The sequence below is a fragment of the Vulpes vulpes genome, chromosome 1 (assembly GCF_048418805.1).
Source record: "Vulpes vulpes isolate BD-2025 chromosome 1, VulVul3, whole genome shotgun sequence".
Classification (NCBI taxonomy): Eukaryota; Metazoa; Chordata; class Mammalia; order Carnivora; family Canidae; genus Vulpes; species Vulpes vulpes.
Genome location: NC_132780.1, coordinates 84,188,354 through 84,211,850, shown reverse-complemented (window position 1 = coordinate 84,211,850; position 23,497 = coordinate 84,188,354). Strand labels below are relative to the sequence as shown.

Below are 23,497 nucleotides of genomic sequence, written 5' to 3'. Positions count from 1 at the left end.
GCTCTCAGGGTCACTCATTAGTCTGGGTAACCAAAATAAGACTACCTTCTCATCCCCCAACAAGGACTTTTAGAAAACTAAAAACAGAAAATTTATAATATTTTAGACACTAGCAAATATATGGTAGACAGGATATAGTATAGTATAGTAAAGATTTTGAGCCTAGATTTCTGTGGTAAGTGAGCAATGTACAGCCACAGCTACTTATTCTGACCTCAGGGACTTTGCATTAGATTCCTAAAGTTCATTGCCTGATGTAAAATGTTTTGACAGTCATTATTTTATATATTTTGTCCAGTGTCTTTGTTTCCGACAGAAGGGTAAATTTGGTACTTGTTACTCCATCTAAGCTAGAAGTAAAAGTCCAATCTATGAATTTAAATGAGAATAGGGATATTTCTGGTCTTATTCATTAATGTATTTTCAGGTCCTAACAGTGCTTGGCACTAAGTAGGATATCACTAAATATTTATTAAATGAAAGAATGCAAAAGATTTGAATCAGCTAATGTTGGATCTACATTTATTCTTCAGTGAGTCAAAATGTACTCTAAATGAATTACATGAATGTCAAATTAAAAATACTATACAGATATATGATACCTTTGTATTCATTTTTCTATATTATTAGAATCTTTTACTAAGTCCCAGATACAATATAACTTATCGTTAACAATAACTCAAAGCTGAGGGACCTAAAGCATACATAAGTGTACATATCTAATTCTAATGCAAAAGCTATAATTATTGTTTCCAAATTCAAATAACTGCAGGCATAAACTATAAATCTTCTTTTTAAAATTAATAGTATGTGTTAGGCTAAAACTGTTTTGGTCAGTTTCTGGGTGTTTTATATTTTTTAATGCTCCTTAGCATGTAAGTATCTGGGTTCTTGAGAAATAAAATGATCCAAATGTATAAACTATATAACCATAGCTTTCATAAACTGTTTATTAAAAAATAATATCTTTTTATTTCTACTATATATATTTTAGAACTAAACAACAATCATTTAAATCACCTTTAGCTAATCTGAGTTTACAATCTAGGTCAGAGTTCACAACTAATCCTGAAAATCAGAGAAAGTGTCACAGCATGTGCTAGTTAGTGGTATGCTGTAAATGTTTAACAACTGACTCTCTTAAAATATGAAACAAAGCAGAACAATAAACCCTTGATTTCTAGTGTTTGCTCATTTTTCTTACTCCCCAGCACCTCAAAATGTGGCCTTATTTGGAAATAGAATTATTCCCAGTGTAATTAATTAAGATGAAGTTATACTGAAGTAGGGCAGACCTTTAATCCAATATGACTGATGTCCTTTTAAGGGTAGAAGAGACACAGAGGCACAGACACTATGTGACCACAGAGGCAGAGATGGGGGCAATGCAGCTGCAAGCTAAGGAATGCTGTGGATGGATGGTTACCATCAGAAGCTCAGAAGAGTCAAGGAAGGATCCACAAGAGTCTCAGGGGGAGCATTGTCCTGCTGGCACCATGATTTCAGACTTATAGCCTCTAAACCTATGAGAGAATAAATTTCAGTTAATTAATAAATTTCAGTGACTCTTTTTGTTTTGATACTTTGTTAAAAACTCTAATATACTTATGAAGTAAATACTCTCACTATGGCAAGTTTCAACCTTCTGACATGAAATTACTTTATACAAAACTGGGAAAAGATGCTAATAATAGATTCTTACCAGCTGATATGAGCCACTCCAGCCTATCACTGTTATGGTATTTTCTATGAATTCTTGAATACAAATACAAATCTATGGTTCACAGATTTTTATCCATTAATTCATCAGTTCATTTAACAAATATATAATAAGTACCTACTATGAGCCAACAACTGTTATAAATGCTGGGGTTACATAAGGGAACAAAAAAGATAAAAAACCTCTTTGCCTATGTGGAGCTTCCATATACTAGAGGGATAAAAAAGAAAATAAGTTTATATGGTATGTCAGGTAGTGATACGTTTTATTTATTTATTTATTTATTTATTTATTTATTTATTTATTATTTTTAAAGATTTATTTATTTATTCATGAGAGACACAAAGAGAGGAACAAAGACATAGCAGAGGGAGAAACAGGCTCCCTGTGGGGAGCCTGATGTGCAACTTAATCCCAGAACCCCAGGATCATGACCTGAGCCAAAGGCAGACACTCAGCCACGGAGCCACCCAGGTGCCCTAGTGATAAGTTTCAATGAGAAAAAAAAATAGAGGGCAGCCCCGGTGGTGCAGTGGTTTGGCGCCGCCTGCAGCCCGAGGTGTGATCCTGGAGACCGGCATCGAGTCCCACGTCGGGCTCCCTGCATGGAGCCTGCTTCTTCCTCTGCCTGTGTCTCTGCCTTTCTCTCTGTGTTGCTCATGAATAAATAAAATAAAATAAAATAAAATAAAATAAAATAAAATAAAATAAAATAAACCTGATTATTTCTAAAAAAGAAAAAAAAGAATAGAGAGAAGGGACACAATTTTAAATAGAGAAAGAGCTCTGAAAATGTGATATTTGGGCAGACATGAAGGAAATGAAAGAGTGAGCCATTAAAATACCCAAGTGAAGAGAATTCCAGAATTTCAGGCAGAGAGAATAGCCAGTGCAAAAATCCTATGGCCAAGACATCCTTGTTCATTGAGGAATTGTAGGGCAGCCAGTGTGTCTGGTGCAAGGCAAAGGTTAGAATAGTAGATATGAGAGAAGTAATGAGGCTCAGAGTATGTAAGGTCTTTGGAGGTACTCATTGAAAGGCTTTGGGTGAGAAGGAAAGGCATTGTTGGATTTTAAGCAAAGAAATGCCAGGATCTGATTTATGGTTTAATCAAAATTATTCTGGCCCTTTATTGCACTCTTTTCTTTTTTTTTTTTTAATGGGTCTCTTGCATTCCTTTAGTTGGCTCTTAACAATTATGGGAGAAACAGCAACCTCTCACTTGGTTGGCATAGCGACATGAAAAAATAAAGGTTCTGTAGCAACAAAACAACCAAGGATTTAAAACGAGCAAAGATTGGTAATTTAGATCTGTAAAATTTTTGAAGCCATCACAACCTTCCCAACAAAATGAAAAGTCTCTACGTGGTGGACAAGATCATCAAGATGGAGTTTTGAGGTGTCCCTTTTTGCACTGTTGAACTAGCATGTTACATTAACAACTTCTAACAATTTTACCTTAACATCTTCTAAACAGTGTTTCTCGAAGTCTCTATCTTCTCCTCCTCCTCCTCCTCCTCCTCCTCCTTGTTGTTGTTGTTGTTGTTCTTCTTCTTCAAGTCCAATCTAGTTAAGAATTGTACTTTGGTAAAATACAATTAAGAAAAATTGCTAGGAAGTCAAATACAACATAAAGACATGCAGAATGCAAGTCTAAAGTTGTATTATTAGATTTAACAGACATAAAATCTTATTTCAGTAACTATAATAAAAATAAGCAAAACAAAAGAGAATTATCAAAACAGTACTTATTGTCCATTGAAAGTGTGTGCCTAGTTGATTAGTAGAGAAAATTACTATTATACTCATAACTTTTAGATGTTCAGTAATTGTAAATAAAAAATTTTAAGTGGGAGTGCCTGGGTGGCTCAGTTGATTGTCTAACTCTTGATCTCAGCTCAGGTCTTGATCTCAGGTCATTAGTTGAAGCGCCATGTTGGGGTCCATACTGGGTGTAGAGCCTACTTAAAAAAAAAGTCGTAACTGAAGTAGAAGTTTGCCATGTTAAATAAATGCCTGTATATATACTTTGAACAGACACCATGCATATAAATATTTAAAATTTAATATGATAAATGAGTTTATTAAATTAACCTGGTTTGGGTTAACAATCACACTTGCATAATATGTGAATATGTACTCCTCCTTATTTAATTTTCATAACATTCCTAGTAGAATAATCAGCCTCACAGAGGTCTGCTGATGGAAATGGAAGAAACATTTTATAGCAATTTCAGTGAGTTTGGGGTATTCATTTAAAGTTTTTTATCCCAAGTGAAGGGAGTGATACTCTATTTTCAAAAGTCATCTTTAATCTTTAATCACTAGCTAGTTTCAATAATTTATCCCATAAATTTTAGTTCAATTTAAATTATCCTTTGATGAAATAAAAAATTCTGGATCCACTAATTTCTTATATGAAGATTTTTTTATTTTTTTTTTATTATTATTATTTTTTTAATATTTTTTTTTATTTATGATAGTCACAGAGAGAGAGAGAGAGGCAGAGACACAGGCAGAGGGAGAAGCAGGCTCCATGCACCGGGAGCCCGATGTGGGATTCGATCCTGGGTCTCCAGGATCGCGCCCTGGGCCAAAGGCAGGCGCTAAACCGCTGCGCCACCCAGGGATCCCATGAAGATTTTTTTAAATGAATGACCAATTTAATAAAATTCCATCTGCTATGGACTGAATCCTGTCCCGTCAAAATTCATCTTAAAGCTCTAACTACCAACGTGACTCTATTGGGAGATAGGGCCTTTAGAAAGATAATTAAGGTTAAATGTGGTCATGAGGGTAAGACCCTGATCTAATAGAACTAGTATCCTTATAAGAATAAATAAATAAATAAATATAAATAAATAAATAAATAAATAAATAAATAAATAAATAAAACCACCAGAGAGCTTGTTCTGCCTTTCTCACACAGTGTACATATGCACTGAGGAAAGGCCATGTGAGGACAGAGTTTGCAAGGAAGGAAGAGAACTCTCACTAGAAACTGAATCAGAACCTTAGTTTTGGACCTCTGTTCTCTAGAACTATGAGAATATAAGTTTCGTTGTTTAAGCCACTAGTCTGTTGTCTTTTATTATGGCAGCCCAAGGAGACCAAGGCAATTCAATTCATAAAGTATTTGCTGACAACACTTTGCAGATGATAATACTGAGATCATTTTCTACTTGTTGACAATTATTTTTTTTTATTTTTTTTTTAATTTTATTTATTTATGACAGTCATACAGAGAAAGAGAGAGAGGCAGAGACACAGGCAGAGGGAGAAGCAGGCTCCACGCGCCGGGAGCCTGACGTGGGACTCGATCCCGGGTCCCCAGGACCGCGCCCTGGGCCAAAGGCAGGCGCCAAACCGCTGCGCCACCCAGGGGTCCCCGACAATTATTTTTAAATTAAAATTGTTATACAGCAATCTATAAAAAAACTTGTTCTTCAAAGTTTCTTTTAATTTTGCTCTTTGATTTTAGCTCCTATTTTCAAAAAGGAAAAAATTTTCCTTTCAAAAAGGAAAATTCCTGCTCATCGGGAAATACAAGATCATTAAATATAGCAAAGATATCAGTCAGTAGAGCAAATCAGACTTTTCTATTGATTATGTTTAAATATTGAGACGAAACTGATTTCTTGTCCTGAGAAACACCAAGTTTGTTCTATAGTTCAGTCTTGACATAACTTTGCCGCTCAATACCAATAATAACTGTTTATGGCCAGGTTCCATATTATCACAATGGTCTGTGTGGGGAAAAAAGCCCATAAATCAGAAGCCCTAATTTGTAACATTTACTGACTTTCTTGAAGTAGGTATCCCCATCATGAATAATTTCAGTCTAAGTGTTAAGTCACAGAACACAGCATTTGGAAAAAATAGTAATGATCCATTCTGACGGACCAGTGAAAGCCACCTCCGCGCATTTGTTCTTACATAACTTGAAATTTGTACTGTCATTAATTGTTGTTTACTTCAGCCGATTGAAGAAAAAAAAATCAAGACCCTCTCCATGAAGAAAGCATTGCATTGAGTTACATTGTCTAATAAGCTACTGGGTAGCTACTCCAAAATGTTTGCCTTTTGGCAATTGCAGCATCAGAACCTTCCCTAATGCAAAACACGAACTGCCAACCACATGTTTTTTACAAAGTAATTCTTCATAATTTTATCATATCTAGAGCTAGTTGTGCTTCTCAGCATTGAAGCTAAAAGAGAATTTAAATAAGAGCAGAGCTTTCTTCCTTTAAATCTTCATTTTCAAATTGCACACATACTAAAAGAACTGCTACATAAGAATTTATCTGCACATTTGTCAAGTTACAATAAAAGAATGCTTTGCCAGCTTCATTTATTCAATGAATTGGTTTTCCATATCATTAGACAGTTTCAGAAATCATTGAGCTATGATGCATCGGAAAGTAAAACTTAAGCTATTTTCTTTACCAGAATCAGCAAACATTTCTAAGCAAATATCTTTGATGCAGTCATTCACTAATGTCTTAGCAACTGTATGTGTATTTTAGTTTTAGCAAGCCCAAATGCCACTTCCTAAAAACCCATGAAACACTAATATTTTATGTAAAATATTGAACATATACTTCTATTGGCTTTTTTAAAAAAAGATTTATTTATTTACTTATTCATGAGAGAGAGAGAGAGAGAGAGAGAGAGAGGCAGAGACACAGGCAGAGGGAGAAGCTGGCTCCATACAGGGAGCCTGATGTGGGACTCGATCCCGGGTCTCCAGGATCAGGCCCTAGGCTGAAGGCGGCGCCAAACCGCTGAGCCACCTGGGCGGCCCCTCTATTGGCTTTTTAATTTAATATTTTTATTTCAAAAAATTATTTGGTTTTAAATTGAATTTTTAAATGTTTTATGTATACGTGATTAGTAAATTTTGATGATTTCACAAATTCATTAGGTAAAACAACTCCATAAATAATACATTATGGTTTTAGCACCTCACCATCAATTGGAAATAAAAATCAAAATCAGTATATGAGCTAACATATTTTCAGGTAAATTTCATCAGAACTCTTTTTGCCCTTGTTTCTATGGAATCATTTCCACTGTCCACATTCAAATACTACTGTTACCACATTCAGCAGATTGTATACCTTTTCTTGTAAAATAAATAAATAAATAAATAAATATTCAGTGATGCTTGCATGGCATATAATTGGAGTTAAATAATAAGAATTTTATTTCTCTAATTTAGAAATTAATCTTACAAGATAGATTATAAAATAGGCTTGACTAAAATTCAAAATGATTATAAAAACAAATCTATAAAAATAAATGTATATATTATAAATAAATGCAATATATATACTGGATATTTGTATACTTTTGGGTTACAGTTGGCAAAGCAACCTTGAATTGTCACACTGTCACATGGTTCTACTGCATATGGTATGCATACAGCTTGAACTACACGCAGTTTACCATATAAATTGTAAAATAAGGTGTTTACACCTTATGCAATGACCTGAGTCTACCTATCATGTTTTCAGATCTTGCAACAATGTCTAACTGCTATAGATTTTTCTAAGTGCTTAGTCTCAGTCTTTGTCTTACTGTCTTAGACTGGCAACAGTTTTAAGAATGTATACCAATCTTTGGACCACCTTGAGTAGTGCTTTCACAGAGAAATCTTTCTCCTATGTAGATATAGCTCAGACATAGCTTGGATCATGAATAGACTGGTGATAAAGAACTGTTAACATCTAGTAAGATTTCGTCTTGTGCTAAGTATTTCACATGGATCATATAATTTAATTCTCACATGATCTAAGAGGTTGACACCATTTCCACTCCCAATAAATAGGTGGAGAAACAGAGGCTTAGAAAGTTTAAGTAACCAATTCCTAGTTCATATTGTCTCTCAGGATTAGTTGAAGGAGAGACAAAATGGGGCACTACCTTAGTAGTGGAATTTGAAGGAAGATAAAGACCCACTTTGTCCACAGTAATTCCCCTCATTGGCCCACTCTTCTTTCACACTGGCTTAAAATTGTCTTTGATACATGAAAAATTGGTTTGTATGGAGGTTTTAGGACATGGCTTCCGCATTTGCATGGTTGTGTGCCATGTTTATCATCTTTGCCCTACATTTCTGCTAGGAGAGGAGGATAGTCACGAGTCTCCAGGTGACAAATGATTCAGGCTCAGAATGAGAGGGATGAGTTGGAGGAAAGGGGTGAGCAAAAGATGGAAAATAAGAATTATTGATCTGACCTGGATCTTTTACATGAATTTTCAACTTCTTGATAGTTCCCTTCATTCTTGCTGTTTTACCTTTTGACACTATCCCCTTCCCTCTTCCACCTCAGTCACTTTTCTACCGAAATACCGTAAGGCTGGAAGTAAGGCTTCTGTTTGAGTTCTAATTCTAACAGTACAGGACAACCAAAGGTGAAGATACTCCTTCATCCTCTCTCCTGTTTTTCAGTGAGCTGAAGGACCTCTAAGTGCCTATACTACACAATTAAATAAAAAAATACCTACATTTTGTGTCAGTTTTACATTTGTTGTGGGTTCATAGCAGCTAATTTAAAAATTAAATATAAACTAATTGTGATGACTACCCCAATTCCTGGTCCATCAACATCTCCACTGTGCCTTCATATTACAATGTTATTAGCCTGTGCTTATTTGTGTATTGTGTGTGCTCCTGTTTATGTTTGTGTTTCCAGAGTTTTTGAGAATTCTAGAGGCAAAGAACCTTCACAAGTACCTACACTCTAACTAGTTTCTAGAATGATCTTTTTAAAAACAAACTTATGTCATACCCCTGTTTAAAATCTGGGTGGTTTCTCACCACCATAAAAACGAAATCCAAAACCTTTAACAAGAATGTTCAGGTTGTTCTAGATCTCACTGGCTTGACCTATCATTCTTTACCTGGCACACTCTAAGCAAACTGAACACCTTGCTGTTTGATGCTTTGTACTCTCTTGAGCTGGTCCTTCTTCTACTTCCCTCTTTACTGTGTAACTTCAACTCATCCTTTAAGCCTCATCTTAAAGGTTACTTCTTTCTGGGCAAAACCTCCCTTGCCAGAACTCTGCACCTTCTCCGTGTTTCTATAGCCCACCTTCCTTTCCTATCAGCTGGTACAACTCCCTGTGGCTATTGTGTATTCAGTGGCTGGCACTCTGCACCAGTGTGATTGCCTGAAGAGCAGGGGCCTTGCCTGTACTGCTTAGCAATGCATCTGCAGCAGTAAGCAAAATGCCTCACTCGTACAGGATTCTTAGTGAATCAATGTTGAATGGATAAAGCCAGTCTGAATTCTTATTGAAAAAAGCTACCATTGCCACCCTAAAATTTCCCACAATTGACATCACTTGATTTAAATTGCATCACGTTTCATTTCTTCAACCTTGATAAGTGTCGTTAGCATTGTCCTTACAGAATTCTGTGCTTGTTTACAAACGTTTTTGAAAATATTTTTTATTATCCTTTTCTCATTTTCTTGGCTATATGGTAATCTCTGGAATATTTTTAAAGAATGACAGCTTTATTATCAGGTACACACAGTTACTTATGGTCAACACAAATCAGATTGCTTTACTCCCTAGTTTGTAATTATTTTAATTGAATATAAATATGTTTTTCTAAAATGTGTTTAAATAATTTTTTAAATGAATACTGTTGCATTTGTTTTTCACTATCAATCTGCTTACTAAATGATTTTAATTTATATAATACAGAAGTGACACTCAGACAGCTCCTGTTCAGTTATAATTGGTAGAATTAGAAACAATATTTTCCTATTGTTTCCATCAGAATTTATTCAGTGGAAGAAATCTTATTATTATTATTCAGGTTGGGATTGTGGAATTTCACAGGCACTAGAACAATGATTTTTGGGAAGAGAATAGCCTTGTGAAAGAACTGCTGTATAAAAATGTTGAGGGGGACAAGGAACAAGGATTCTTGTACTTTGTGAGGAATATTTAAAGACGTAGCTGTCTGTTAGATGTTCGTCTTGTTTATCCACATTCTGAAGTTTTATTTTCAGACCCCAGATAGGAAAAGGAACTTATCATTAGGGAGCAGTTGGGGCAGCAGAAGCTGCTGGAGGCTGTGTCAGCGCCCAGCATAGCAGGATTCACTGCAGACACCTGGGGTGAGTAGGAACCTGCAGGTCATCTCTGGTGGCATAGTCCACACTATCACTACCACTATCAACAACAATAACAAAAGTTAATTCCTAAACCAGGTATCAGGAGAACTGATGCCTCCCTGTTTTCAAGTGTGCTTCACAGAGAATTCGCCAAAACAATATCTTTATTAAAAAAAAATCCAACACAACTGAACAGTAAAAATCCTTTAAAATTCTCTGTAAATACATTTGGCAAGTGGTCTGTAGACAGAATGATTAAATATATAAAAACCAAGGATTGTTTTATGGATGTCTTTCAGCAACTTTTTCTTAGCATTCCCAAACACCTTACCTGTGATAGATTTGAGATCTCATACAAAAGTCAGGCAATTAACACTTCAAAAGTATTCACCAACCAATCCTAGTTGAATATTTTTTCCTGTCACATCCTGGTTCTCCTTGATTTCATGACTTCTTGTATGTAACACTCTAATTTCTGGAATGAAATCATCTATGGTGAGGGGTAAGGGCTTTAACTAATGGTAAAGGAGATGTAAGGCTGTGCTCCACTAAACCATATGACTTCAAATGGTCTATATTCAAGTTTACTCCCATGAAGTGCTCCTCTGTGTTGGAGGGCAAAAGGACAGTAGGTCGCACTTACTCTGCTTCTAGTGCTGATACATGATACTTGCTTCTATAATCTGGGAATGATTTAAAAAAAAAGAAATGCAAATAAACAGTATAGAAGGCTCATTGCATACACTTAAAAATTTGTTCTTATTCAGACAATATATTCACACACAGAAAAGTTTCGCATAATATTAAATCTTGGGAGAGAAACACACTTCAAGTTTAATTTTACGTCAAAAAGGAATTTTTTTTCTTCAAATTATAAGTCATTTTGATTTTAAATGTATAGTCATAAGCAGAATTTCTTGAAAGCCTAACTGGTTTTATTTTTATCCTTGACCGTATAGTTTAGGTCTTCAAATTGCTATGAATGTAGTTATGATATAATGTGAATAAATCTAAATAGTTAAACTAGTTCAAGCTTTTCTAAGTAGACTGAGCATGTAGGAGATAAATGAGGTTGTCTTCTTTTTATAAATCAGTTTGACTGGCCATCATATCCAGTGATGAGTAGAGTGGGACTTGTTAGAGTCAGGTCATTAACCACCAGGGGGCAGATCTCCGTGGCCTTATTATGTAATCGGTTTACAACACTGAGGACTTCCTGCAGTCCTTTGGCTAACAGTTACTAAACTGAGATTTATCCCCACACTTCTGTCTCCTGCTATATTTCCTTCTATGCTCCCACTATACTGACTCTCCAAATTCTTTGAATGGCCCATACTCTTTCCTGTATATTAGATAACCTAACAGAAATCTTTTATATCAGACCCTCCCCATCTCTTCAACTGACTAATGCCCACACGTGCTTTAGGTCTCAGCTCAGACATAACTTTCTTAGGATAGTCATGCTTAATTACTTTCTCCCTACCCACACTTATATACATACATACACACCTAAATTAAGATCCCAAGCCCCTCCTCCCCATAGTACTGGTCACTTTTCCTTCTTTACTTTTACACTGTTTGTAATTCTTGTTTAGTCTCTATTTTCCCCACAAGTCTTTAACACTAAGGGCAGAGGATAGTGTGTCTCATTCTCAATTGAATCTTGAGCATAACAGAACATCTGGGTAAGTGAAAAGGAGGAAAGATGAAGGAAGGAAGGAAGGAAGGAAGGAAGGAAGGAAGGAAGGAAGGAAGGACAAAGGAAGGAAATGGGAGGGGTAGGAAAGATCTGTGCAAGATTGTAAAATCTCTATTCCAATGGATTAGGAAGGCATAGACATTCTCTGATCTGGCTGGCTAGACCATACAAGGCCTTAAGGTCCCTTTAGTTCTGGATTATGTTAAGTTAGCTGTACCTTCTACAACCTTTGGTCTATTGAAAAGACAGCTCTTGTGTGATTCACTGGGAAGATTCTGGAACAGAACTGGATCAGTTAACTCAACTAAGTAGAGGACATATTTACCCCAACTGATCTCAGGTAACAAGGAGTTAACTGTGGTCAGTCATATATATTTGGCCCAGGTCCCTGCTCTGTGAGAAGCAAGTGATAAAACACTTTCTCTGGCAGAGTTATGTTCCAGAAACTACAGGGTATGACTCTGTGGGTATAAATAAATCCACCTCTTGACCAAAACAATCTTAATACTCTCTTCAGTTTGACTCAACTTTAGACAAGTATCTTCCTGACTATGGGCCCTTTGACTTCCCTCTTCTTAGAGCTTTTAATTCAAAAAAATGTTATAAATTCTTTCTTTTTCCTTTGGAGGTCTACAATTTCACTTAGCCTCTTGCCAGTTTTACAGCAGAGAAATTCCTTTCTCAGGGACCTGGACGCCATCCCTTTGAAATGTAGACATCAAGAGTGATAGCAAACCCCTGTCTCCCAGTTTCTGTGGGAAGGTAGGAACCTAACTTAGATAAATGACAATTATTAAACATAGAGGTCTAACCACACTGACCAAGCTCCCCTCAGTGTCCTCTAGCACTTGCTCACTAGCTCATATCAGCACTTAAATCTCCCCAACTTTTGTTTCAGCAGAGTGGAGTTCAGTGCCTCTGGCCTATTGGAATAATCTTGAATAAAGTCTTTTTTGCCTGTTTAACTTTATCCACTGCAGTTTTTCTTTGGCATCTGCTTGGGAAGAGATCACAGACACTCACAAGAAGTTTGGCTCTGCTCATATGTATACTTGAATTAAATTGGAACTACATCACTCATGAACAATATGTTATGTTCTAGAAGGTGACCAAATTAAAAACTCACTGAATAAAACACCAGTTAACTTCCTTTTAGTGAGCAGGATTATTTTTGTTTTGGGTAGTGGGATTGTTTTCTTTTAATGCTGTTATTTTGAAATAACACTGAGGGGGAAGCATCTGATCACTTCTAGGCAATGCAATTTTGAACAATGTCCAGGAGCAAAATCTGTGGTTGTCATGCTTCTGAGGTAAATCAATTTCTACTCCTTAAATGTAGCTCATATAATGATCTTGGTGCAGCCTTGAAATCTTGCTGAGCTCTTATTGTGAAGCCCTGAGTGCATGGGTTTTATTTTATTCTGATTTGGACAGTAGCTGATGGGTTTTGTGGCCTAAAGAACACAGAGTTTGGGAGCCAGACTGCCTGGATCCATATCCTGGATCCACTGGGACTTCAGTTAGTTGGTGAACATCTGACTGAGTAAAAGTAAATAGTACAGAATCTGATGCCTCATAAATGCTCAATAAATATTAGTTCTTGTCATTGCTACTAACATGATCTTAATCATCACTTTCACTATTGTGAAAAACAGACAGGACTTTATGATTTCAGAATTTACTACTCCCCACCAAAAAAAGTCATTGATAAACCAGCAGTTCTGATTTAAAATAGACTTTCAGCCTTGCTGAATGCTTCATTTATGCATAATGCTGAGATGTATTTGTGAAACCTTTGTCTTTCTCTCTCCCCACCCCAATCCCTGAACTTTTTTAGTGATGGATGGGCAGACAGAGATGAAGTCATTGAAGGTTATGAGGTGGAAGCCAACGGGGGAATCACAATAAAGCTGCAATCTCCGGAGGTCCGGTCATTTGATGATTATTTCCTGAAGCTGAGGCTGGACACTAATACGAGGAATCCCTGGTTTCCTGAGTTCTGGCAACATCGGTTCCAGTGCCGCCTACCAGGACATCTTCTGGAAAATCCCAACTTTAAAAGAATCTGCACAGGTAATTCACATTCACAAAATAACAACTCAGAAGTTACAACTCTAGCCCCATTGCAACTTGTTGAATAAGAGTGGAAGGTGTCAAGGCTGGAGTTCCAAAGACTAAGTTACCATCTTAATTTATAAGATAGCTAGAATAAGGAGAGTGTACGTATTACCCCAAGGATTCATGTTTCTATATTCTGGAAAAACTGCTTTGGTCTCTGGTGGAGCAAGTTGTGAGAAGAAATAATGTAGGTCAAAGAAAAGCAAACTGAGAATTCAGGTATCTAGTATTCAGGCCAGATGGAAGGGATTTTATTGCAAGCCTGCTTAGGAAATGTTAGCCACAGACATAAGGAAGCAGCATTAGTTTGATACCTTTTTCTTCTTTATAACTCATGTCAATATATGTCTGGAGAAGATGAGATAATATTATCCAGGGCCACACCGCTAACATGGGTGTATGTAGACATACGTGGCTAGAAACTCTGCACTCTCATCTGTAAATAGGAGTGACATTTCCTGGTAGACAGATAATTCCCATGCTCTGCTCACTGAAGGCATGACAGGAAAGTACAGCACATTGTTCCAAGTCTTTCAGGGTTTGGTGAACTCCATTGGATGTCCTTTTCTGCCTTCCCAGGAACTACCGTACTTCTTAACAGACTTCTTAAATAGTTAATTTTTATGAGTATTATCAGTACTGCATAGAGACATTGCTGTCCACCGTCCTTTATCAGTATTGCTTAATGCGACAAAACAGAGCACATTTGGTCTACTACAGTGTCATTCAAAGCCAGTTGTCTATACTGGGTTGATAACACAGCATGATGGACAGGCATTAAAGATGGTGTCACCATTGACTGAACTGGGAAAGACTCCAGGAAAAGCAGAAAGGATCAGGAGCTAGATTTCAGATGGGTTAATTTTGAGATGTCTATTAATTAGTGATGCAGCTATAAATGTCACTTGGTCATTGTGTTTTATTAATAAAATTTAGAATACTACTTATTAAATATACTTAGATGCCTTTTTGCAAGGATTTCCAAGAAAATATCTTGTGACCTAAGCTTTCAAAACAAATTTAGAATCCTGTAGCCATGTCGGTTTTGAAAATCATTTTGGGTTTCCAGTTGTCACAGTGCATGCCAATGTCAAGGTTAAAATCTGAACTTGGTTAACATTCATAGTAGAAAAAAAAAGCACATTCATGAATTGTTCTTATATTATGCTTGATTCTCAGAGCTATTTTTAAGAGCTTCTTATGTGATTATAACCTTTAATAAACATGTTTATGTTTGCATTTCATTCTGGAGTCAAGATTAGCAAATATTTTCCTTTGTTCTTAGTTCTAAGGAATACCAAAGGCTTATTTAACTTTTCTATTTGGAACTACTTCATGAACTTTATTAATCTTTTCTGCTTCAGGAATCCTAGAATTTTATCTTTTCTGCTGCAGGAATCCTAGAATTTTCTCTTTATCTTCAGCAACGTTTATGTTATTTATGTGTGTATACATTCATGTAAATTTACCTTTCTCTTCAGTTTTAATGTCTGCATTTCTATGAAATTGGCTTCAGTGTTATTGAAGAATGACTAAACCTTCATTTATGTATCATTTTTAACTAGTAGAGATCCTTGAATAGCAAATAAATTTCACAGTCTTCTAATGAATATGCAGACACATTTATGAAAATTAATGTGAGGAAGTTGAACAAACCCTTCCATACTATTGATAGCTGCTCTTTCCATCACTACTTTTACCCATTGTAATTGGATCATTTTGGTGTTTTGGAAAGTTTTGAGACTGCGGTTAGTTTCCACAGAAACCTTATTGGGCTTAATCTCAGACGTCAGTATTTAAATAGAGAGTTTACATACACTAGATTGTCAGTTTAAATATTAAGAGTTCTGAGCCTAGGCTGAATATTTGAGAATCATGTGGATAATTAAAAAGGATTTCACATAAAGTCTACATCACTGCTTAATTAGTTGGGTATATCAAGGGATTGGAGATGGTACTGACTGAAACATCAAAGCCTAACTTTTTTTTAAAGAGATTTTATTTATTTATTTGAAAAAGAGAAAGAGCATGAGCAAGAGGGAGGGGCAGAGGGAGGAGAAGGAGTCTCTCCTCTGATCAGGGAGCCTCAGGCAGCAGGGCTCACCTCATCCCAGGACCTTGAGACCATGACTTGAGCTGATGGCAGATGCTTAAAAAGGACTGTGCCACCCAGGCGCCCTTCTCTCTTTAGATCTGTTAATATTTCTTTATACATTTAGGTTCTCCTATGTTGGATACATGATATATATAACATAAAATATATATTTATAAATGATATATAATAAATATATATAATATATTTCTAAAATATATTTATTTATTGTATATTATATAAATTATATATGATATATAATATAAACTATATTTTATATAAATAATTTATTATATATTTACATATTTTTTATATATTTTATTTATTTAAGAGAGAGCAAGTGAATATGGGGTGTGCGAAGAGGGAGGAAGAGAGTATCTCCAGTAGACTCTGCACTGAGTATACAGCCTCATGTAGGGCTCAATCCCATGACCCCCAAGATCATGACCTGAGCTGAAGCCGAGAGCTGAATGCTCAAGTGACTGAGCCATCCAGGTCTCTCATATTTTTTCTTTACCCATTTATCCACTGAGGGACACTTAGGTTGCTCCCATGTCCTGGCTATTGTAAGTAGCTGCAATGAACATTAGAATGCATATATTTTTTCAAGTTAGTGTTTTTGTTTCCTCAGGATAAATACCCAGAAGTGGAATTGTTGTATCATATGATAGTTGTATTATTAATTTCTTGGAAAAAACCTCCATACTATTCCCATCTATTCCCATCAACAGTGTACAAGGGTCCCCTTTTTTCCACATCCTCAGCAACACTTATATTTTGTTTTTTGAGGATAGACATTCGAACAGACATGAGGTGATATCTCATTGCAATTTTGATTTGTATTTCCCTGATGAGTGATATTGAACATCTTTTCATGTACTTTGTTAGCCATCTATATGTCTTTTTTGGAAAAATGTCTATTCAGATCCCCTGCCCATTTTTTTTCACCATTTTTTTCTTTTGTTTTTGAGTTGTGTGAGTTCTTTATATATCTTGGATATTAACCTCTTATCAGCTAAAACTTGTAAATATTTTCTCTTATTCAGTATATTGACTTTTCATTTTGTTGATAGTTTCCTTTGCTGTGCAGAAGCTTTTTAATTTAATGTAGTCCCTCTTATTTATTTTTGCTTTTGATTTCAAAATCCAAAAAAACATTGCCAAGACTTTCTTTTAGGAATTTTATGGTTTCAGGTCTTATGTTCAAGTCTTTAATCCATTTCGAGTTTTTTTTTTTTTAAATGTATAGTGTAAATAAGTGGTCTAATTTTTTTCTTTTGTGTGTGGCTCTTCAACTTTCCCATACCATTTCTTGAAGGGAATATCTTCCAATGAAACTTAATAATGAGGCAAATATATTATGAAAATTAGTAACAATCTAAAAATTGTGAATGGTGGTCTCCAAGCTGGAGCAATAGTACCTGTGTATGGGGAAAGGATATCCTTCCTCAGCTAGATATATAAGCCTGAATAAGCCTTCTAGAATATGAGAGAGAACCTGGAGCAGAAATAGGATGACCTCTTAGTTGTGGTAATATTGGATAAATCAGTCTTGGGCCAATATACTAGCTGACACTTGACACATGAGTGAGCTTAGCTGAGTTGAGTCATGTCCAACCCAAAGCAGCAGAACTTCCTACCTAGTTGGCTCCCAGATTCGTGAACTAAATAAATACTTGTTGTTTTAAGCCACTAAACTTTGGAGTGGTTTGTTATACCGCATTATTGTGGTAATTGATAACTGACTAAAGGGTCTCTATAGCCCTACAATCCATGATCACACATGGAACAATAATTGATTTAATTTAGGGAACATAATTTCTCAACCCAGTGCTAGAATTCTCACTCTTTTCTCCCTTCAGGAGGAATGATATGATATTGTTCCCTTTGTCTCTTGAACAAAGCCAAACATTTTTAAAGATTCTTCAGTCAAGGAGATTTAAAACCCCTTGATCCAAGGCAGTAAAACTATTCTACTTTAGAATTCTGGAAGTGCTAACAAATGGGGTGCAGTATAGCTGAGCCAAACAAACATCCTCAAAACAAAACAATCATAGGTTCTCACACAGTCCTGGTAGGAATTGCTTAATGGAAATATGTTTCAATAGCTTTGGATGTTGCTTTGGTCAGTTTGGGATGCCATAACAAATTACCATAGACTGAGTGGCTTAACAACAAATATTTATTTTTCACAGTTCTAGAGGCTAAAACATCTAAATTCAGGGTGCCTGCATGGTAGGGTTCTAGTGAGAGCCTTCTCCTATGAACCTTTTCTCACATGATGGAGAAAAGAAGGGAAAAGAGAAAAGAAGAAAAGAAGCAAGCGCTCCTAAAGGCACTAATTCCATCATGAAAGCTCCACCCTCAACATCTGATTACTTTCCAAACCCTATCTCCAAATATCATCATCACATTGGGGATCAGAGTTCAAAGATATGAATTTGGAGGGAACACAAACATTCAGTTGTAGCATGTTTTGGTTGAATGAATGAAAGTGAACTGACCTTGTATCACTTCTGGATATCATAATTTCTCAGAATACCTCATTAATTATCACACATAGATGAAGCTCTGAAAATAATATACTATAAGGATAGTCTTGGTCTGCTTAACTTTTAATGCTTTTGACATGACCTGTCACTGTGGTAGTCACTAACCATGTATATTTTTTATATTTAAAGTACATTAATTAAAAGGAAATGAAATTAAACACTTATTTTCTCAGTCTCACTAGCCATATTTCATTTGTCAACAGCTATAAGTGGCTAGTAACTACATCTTGCATAGCACAGGTGCAGAAAAATTCTATTATAGAGAATTTTATTGTACAGTACTGCATTCTAATTTTTTTTAAGAGTGGATGCTTAGCTGACTGAGCCACCCAGGTGCCCCTACTTTCTAATTTTCTAATACCATAAATGAAAGTTTGTTTCTATGGTTATTTGGGTCTAATTCACAAGCTAGTGTTTCCAGCATGATCAGCTTATCGAATATCCAAACTATAACAGATGAAATATGTTATGAGCCAAAGTTTTCACTTTGCTTGGTGATTCCCACAAAGCTTCCCACGCAAATAGGGCAGACTCATTCTTACAAAGGCCAGGTATGTCTTTACTCACCTACTAAAGTTCAGTATAGTTTCTTCTTCCATGTCATTTTAATAATTGAATGGATTTATAGAAAAGTGTTCTATCATTCAAAAGACATAAAGATTGATGGAGAGACATAAGTTTTTCACACTTTTACTTTATATTCATCTTGATTCAAACCCTCCTAAAGGGTTTGAATAATTTTTAGCATCAAGCAGATATGGACTTTAAGGTATAAAAATGGAAATTTTTTGAGACCTCCAACACTTATTGTTAACAGTGATCAGTTACTATTTAATCTTTTAATAGAAACATCTAATTTACAATTATGTAATATTGGATATGCTAGTGAATTTTTCTCTATGTAAACTAGTTACCTAGAGAATGGCCTAAGGTTTATATAGCTGTTATTACTAGAATTTAGTTTAATTTATTAATAAATCCTTCAATTAGATCAATTTCTCCCTATTAAACAATTTATATATTTCCAAAGTTGAATGCATCCTCCTGTGGTCCAGCCTAACTTCTGAATAAATTTGAAAATGGGTATTTTTAATGATTAAAATCTTAATAAAGAGCTCACCTTGATGTAAAGTGCTAGTATATGTTTAGATATTCCCAAATGGTTACATATGGGTTACTCTATATCATATATGTTGTAATGCTTCTCACCAGTAAAACAGTTTTGCATTTCATTTCTTATGCGTGTTTGCTCCTGGGAAAACTCACATAAAGTAAAGTCATAATTTCAGCAACCATAAGAACCATACAAACAAAAGAAGTTACAGTCTTTTCATGATGGTAGATTAAACATACTTGGGGTATAGCCAAGTTAGTCTTTTTCCTGTATTTTTATATTTTTATTGAGGTATAATTGACATATGGAAAACTGCATGTATTTAAAATGAACAATTTGATAAATTTTGACTTGTGTATGCCCATGAAGTCATCACCACAGTCAAGATAAAGACTATATCACTCCCAAAATTCCTTTGTGTCTTACTGAAAACTCTTCCCTCTCACCATTCCCCAAACCTCTTCTCTCTCCTATTCACATACAATTTTCTGTCACAATAGTTTATTTGCAGTTTCTACTCCTGTTTTTCTAAAGGATTTTCTTTCTTTCTTTTTTTTTTTTTAAAGGATTTTCTTTATTTATTTGAGGGACAGACAGAGAAAGAGAGAGCGGAGAAAGAGGGACAAGCAAACTCTGTGCTGAGCCCAGAGCCTGACTTGGGGCTTGATCCCACACCCCTGAGACCATGCCCTTTGTTGAGATCAAGAATCCTGGCTTAACCAATTGAGCCACCCAGGGACCCCCTACTCTTTAGTATGAATGAAATTGTATATTGTGCACTCTTTTCTGTCTCCATTCTTTCATTCAGCTCAGTTATGTTGAGATTCATCATTGTATTGCATGTATCAACAGTTCATTTTTTAAAATTGCTGAGTGGTATCCCATTATCTAGGCATAACACAATTTGTTTATCCATTTACCTGGTAATGAGCATTTGGGTTGTTCCCAATATTGGGTTATTACAAACCAAGCTAAGAACATCCATGTACAATCTTTGTACAGACATATGCTTTCTTTCATTTTAGGGCAAGTCTTAGCTGTGGAGTGCCTGGATCTTGTGGGAGGTGTATGCTTAACTTCTTTATTTATTTTTTGGTCCTCTTCGTTATGGAGATATATAATTGGGAAAACTGCATCGTAAAGGAATCAAACACAAAAGATAAGTGGTTTGTTAGAATTTACTAATCAGTATGACTTTCGAACTTCTTCATGAATATTTCTGCTATATGGAGGTAATAGTTAAAGTGAACCAAGTTTTGGGTCATAATAGCTACTAAACCTGATTCTTTTTTAGATGCTGTGAAATGTAGGTTACTATGTCTCTGAAAAACTGCCTCAGTGTGTTCTCTGGAGATGAATTCTCTGGTGCCTGCTTTTTGTTTTGTTTTGTTTTGTTTTTTTACTAACCTCATACCCCAAGTTATAGTATATATTTGTGCTCTGATGAGTAGGGGGGCATGGCCCTATGTGATCAGCCTACCAGTTACATTTATTCTAGGTCCTGTCTCTAGGCCTCTGTAGTACACTTGGGTATTATACTTCATATCCAGGAGCTGCTTTTCAAACCTCACACCAAAGATTTGTGTGAAATAGTGTTAAAATTGCTATCATAATCACCTGTGCCTATGTCAATGTCCTGTCATAATTCTATATGGCCACTCTATTTATTTACTAATTGACCTTTCTCTGGAGGTCGTGACCACAAATCCTTATAGAAGTTTGATGGGCATTCATGGGTACTACATGAGACTAGTATTAAAATTTGCTAGAAATATCAATAAATTGAATACATAGGGATTTACCTCAAATAGTTCTGGTCTAATACTGTAATCAACTGAATACTATTATCTAATCCATGTGGCTAAGTTAATAGCCCAGACCCTAAGATGATATGAAGAAGAATCTTGTCCCTTAGAGTAGTGATTCTCAGTTCTGGCTTGTTAAAGTCATCATGAAAGCCGTTGAAAAGGCATTCCCATTTATGTTAACAGAAGTGACTTAATAAGACAAAGCAAGTTTTGTTTGGAAAAAAGAAAAAGGTATTTCATGGTACCAAGTTGGGTCTCACACCATACCAATTAAATCAGAATCTCTGAAATAAAGCCAAGCACTTGCGTTAAGGCTAGAAAGAAATCCATACTTAAAATTTACAAGCCTTTTAGCTCTTTTTTTTTTTAATTTTTAAAATTTGTAATCATCTATCACTGTTCAAGTTGAGAGCTTGCCAAGGTTTTGGCTGTGACTGTGGCAGCTGCAATAGCTAATGAGAATTTAGTAATTTCTAATGTTGAATCAGTTTCTTCCATTTGTTTTATTTATTGGTGGGCTGTTTAAAGCATTAGCATTCCAAAATCAACAAATCATGGCTATATACTATGTTTCTCTGTGTCCAGATTGGGCAATTACTATATTAATTTTCTATTGCTGCCATAACAAATTACCATAAAGTCAGTGCCTTAAAACAACCTAAATTTATTATTGTACAGTTCCATAGGCTGGAACTCAAACAAGGGTCTCATTGGGCGAAAATCATCAGATGTCAGCAGAAATGCATTAACTTTAGGAAGATTCTAAGGAAGAGTCTATGTCTTGCTTTCTTTCTAATTTCTAGAGACCACCCACATTCTTTGGTTAGTGGCTCCCTCCCTCCTTATTCAAAGCCAGCAACACCGTTGCATCTCTCGGACCCTATTTCTATAGTCACATATCTCTCTGACCAAAGCTAGGGAAGATTCTCTATTTTTTAAAGACTTCTGATTAAATTAGTCCCATCCAGATAACCAAAGATAATCTTCCCATCTCAATGGAAATTGAATCACATCTGCAAAGTCCTTTTTGCCATATATTCTAACTTATCCACAGTTTCCAGGCTTTAAGATGTGGGCATCTATATGGACTAACAGGTCCGCCACAGTAAATGTTTAGACAGAGTGAGGGATTAGCTTCTCTAAGTCCTTTCTGATAGTAATTTCTGTAGCTCTTTTGTAGCAGAACTACATCTATTAACAGCTGCGATGAGAAAAGGATATAGCTCTTTAGGAACATATTTAAACACTCAATTTCACTGTGTTTCTATGAAACACAATCTAGACCATTGAGTACATGTGCCTCATGATGACCAGAATGATATCTGTATGCAGGAAGACCTTCCATTTCCCTAATCCTTGTTTTTTAGTTTTCCATTGCTGGGATTGTTCTTCTACACCCCAAACACTATGCTTTTACCACAGAGAAACAAAGAACTAATTTCTTGGACACTTCAACTTTCTGTAAAGCCACATAAAATACATTGTATGTATTCTTACAGATATTTTTTGTCCAGCTCTTAAAATTTGCCCAATATAAATGATTTTCATCTTTCTCCCACATATATGCATCAAGATGTCAAACATTCTCCAGGACTCTTGCTGTATCTTAGAGCTAGAGCCTAACTAGAGTCTTAGTCTCTTCTCTCTTAGCAGTTGTCTTGATTTAAAAGATTTATGGGTGCCAGGTTAATTACTTCAGAGACTTTATCACAAAAATAAGAATTTTGATTTGGTCATTGCCATGAAACTGAGTTTTCATTTGTTCTTTGTAGCACAAACATCTTCTCAGTTATTTTTTAAGAGTTGGAAATGAGAGTTAATTTCATTTTTATCTCTGCATATTTAATATGCCTACCTCCTTGCCTCAGTAAGCCAGTCCTATGGCTCAGCCAAATATCAATGGAGAGAAGACACATAATCCATCCTAAGGTATCTAATGTTTATGGGTAGTAATACAATCTATGAAAGTATGAAATCAGAATTCACACTGGAGCTATTTATTCAAGGTACATGTGCATATATGTTTTGAGTTTTTGGTTTTGAACTCACTTAAACCTTTAATTGGCAAAATTACTTTGTCAAAATGCATGGAAATTTTTTGCCAAAGATAAAAAGAAATTCCCTTCTTTATCGGGGCTAAATGAATTGTAGGAAATTTTTATTAAGTCAGTAAATGAAAGATTCAGAACTCCAAGGCTGAGAGACATCAGCCAAAAGGGCTTATCAACAAAAATGCCTTTCTTTTATGGTAAGATTAAA

The 23,497-nt window shown here is 35.5% G+C and overlaps 1 protein-coding gene across 5 annotated transcripts in view; it reads left to right on the top strand.

Moving 5' to 3' along the window:
• The window catches only part of GRM1 (glutamate metabotropic receptor 1), a 396,100-nt gene that overhangs the window by 276,793 nt on the left and 95,810 nt on the right, over nt 1-23,497 (top strand). For all 5 annotated transcript variants that reach the window (XM_072718885.1, XM_025997970.2, XM_025997973.2 and 2 more), the window contains one exon: nt 13,392-13,627. In XM_072718885.1, coding sequence (XP_072574986.1) covers nt 13,392-13,627 — 236 coding nt within the window. The remainder of the gene's footprint in view (nt 1-13,391; nt 13,628-23,497) is intronic.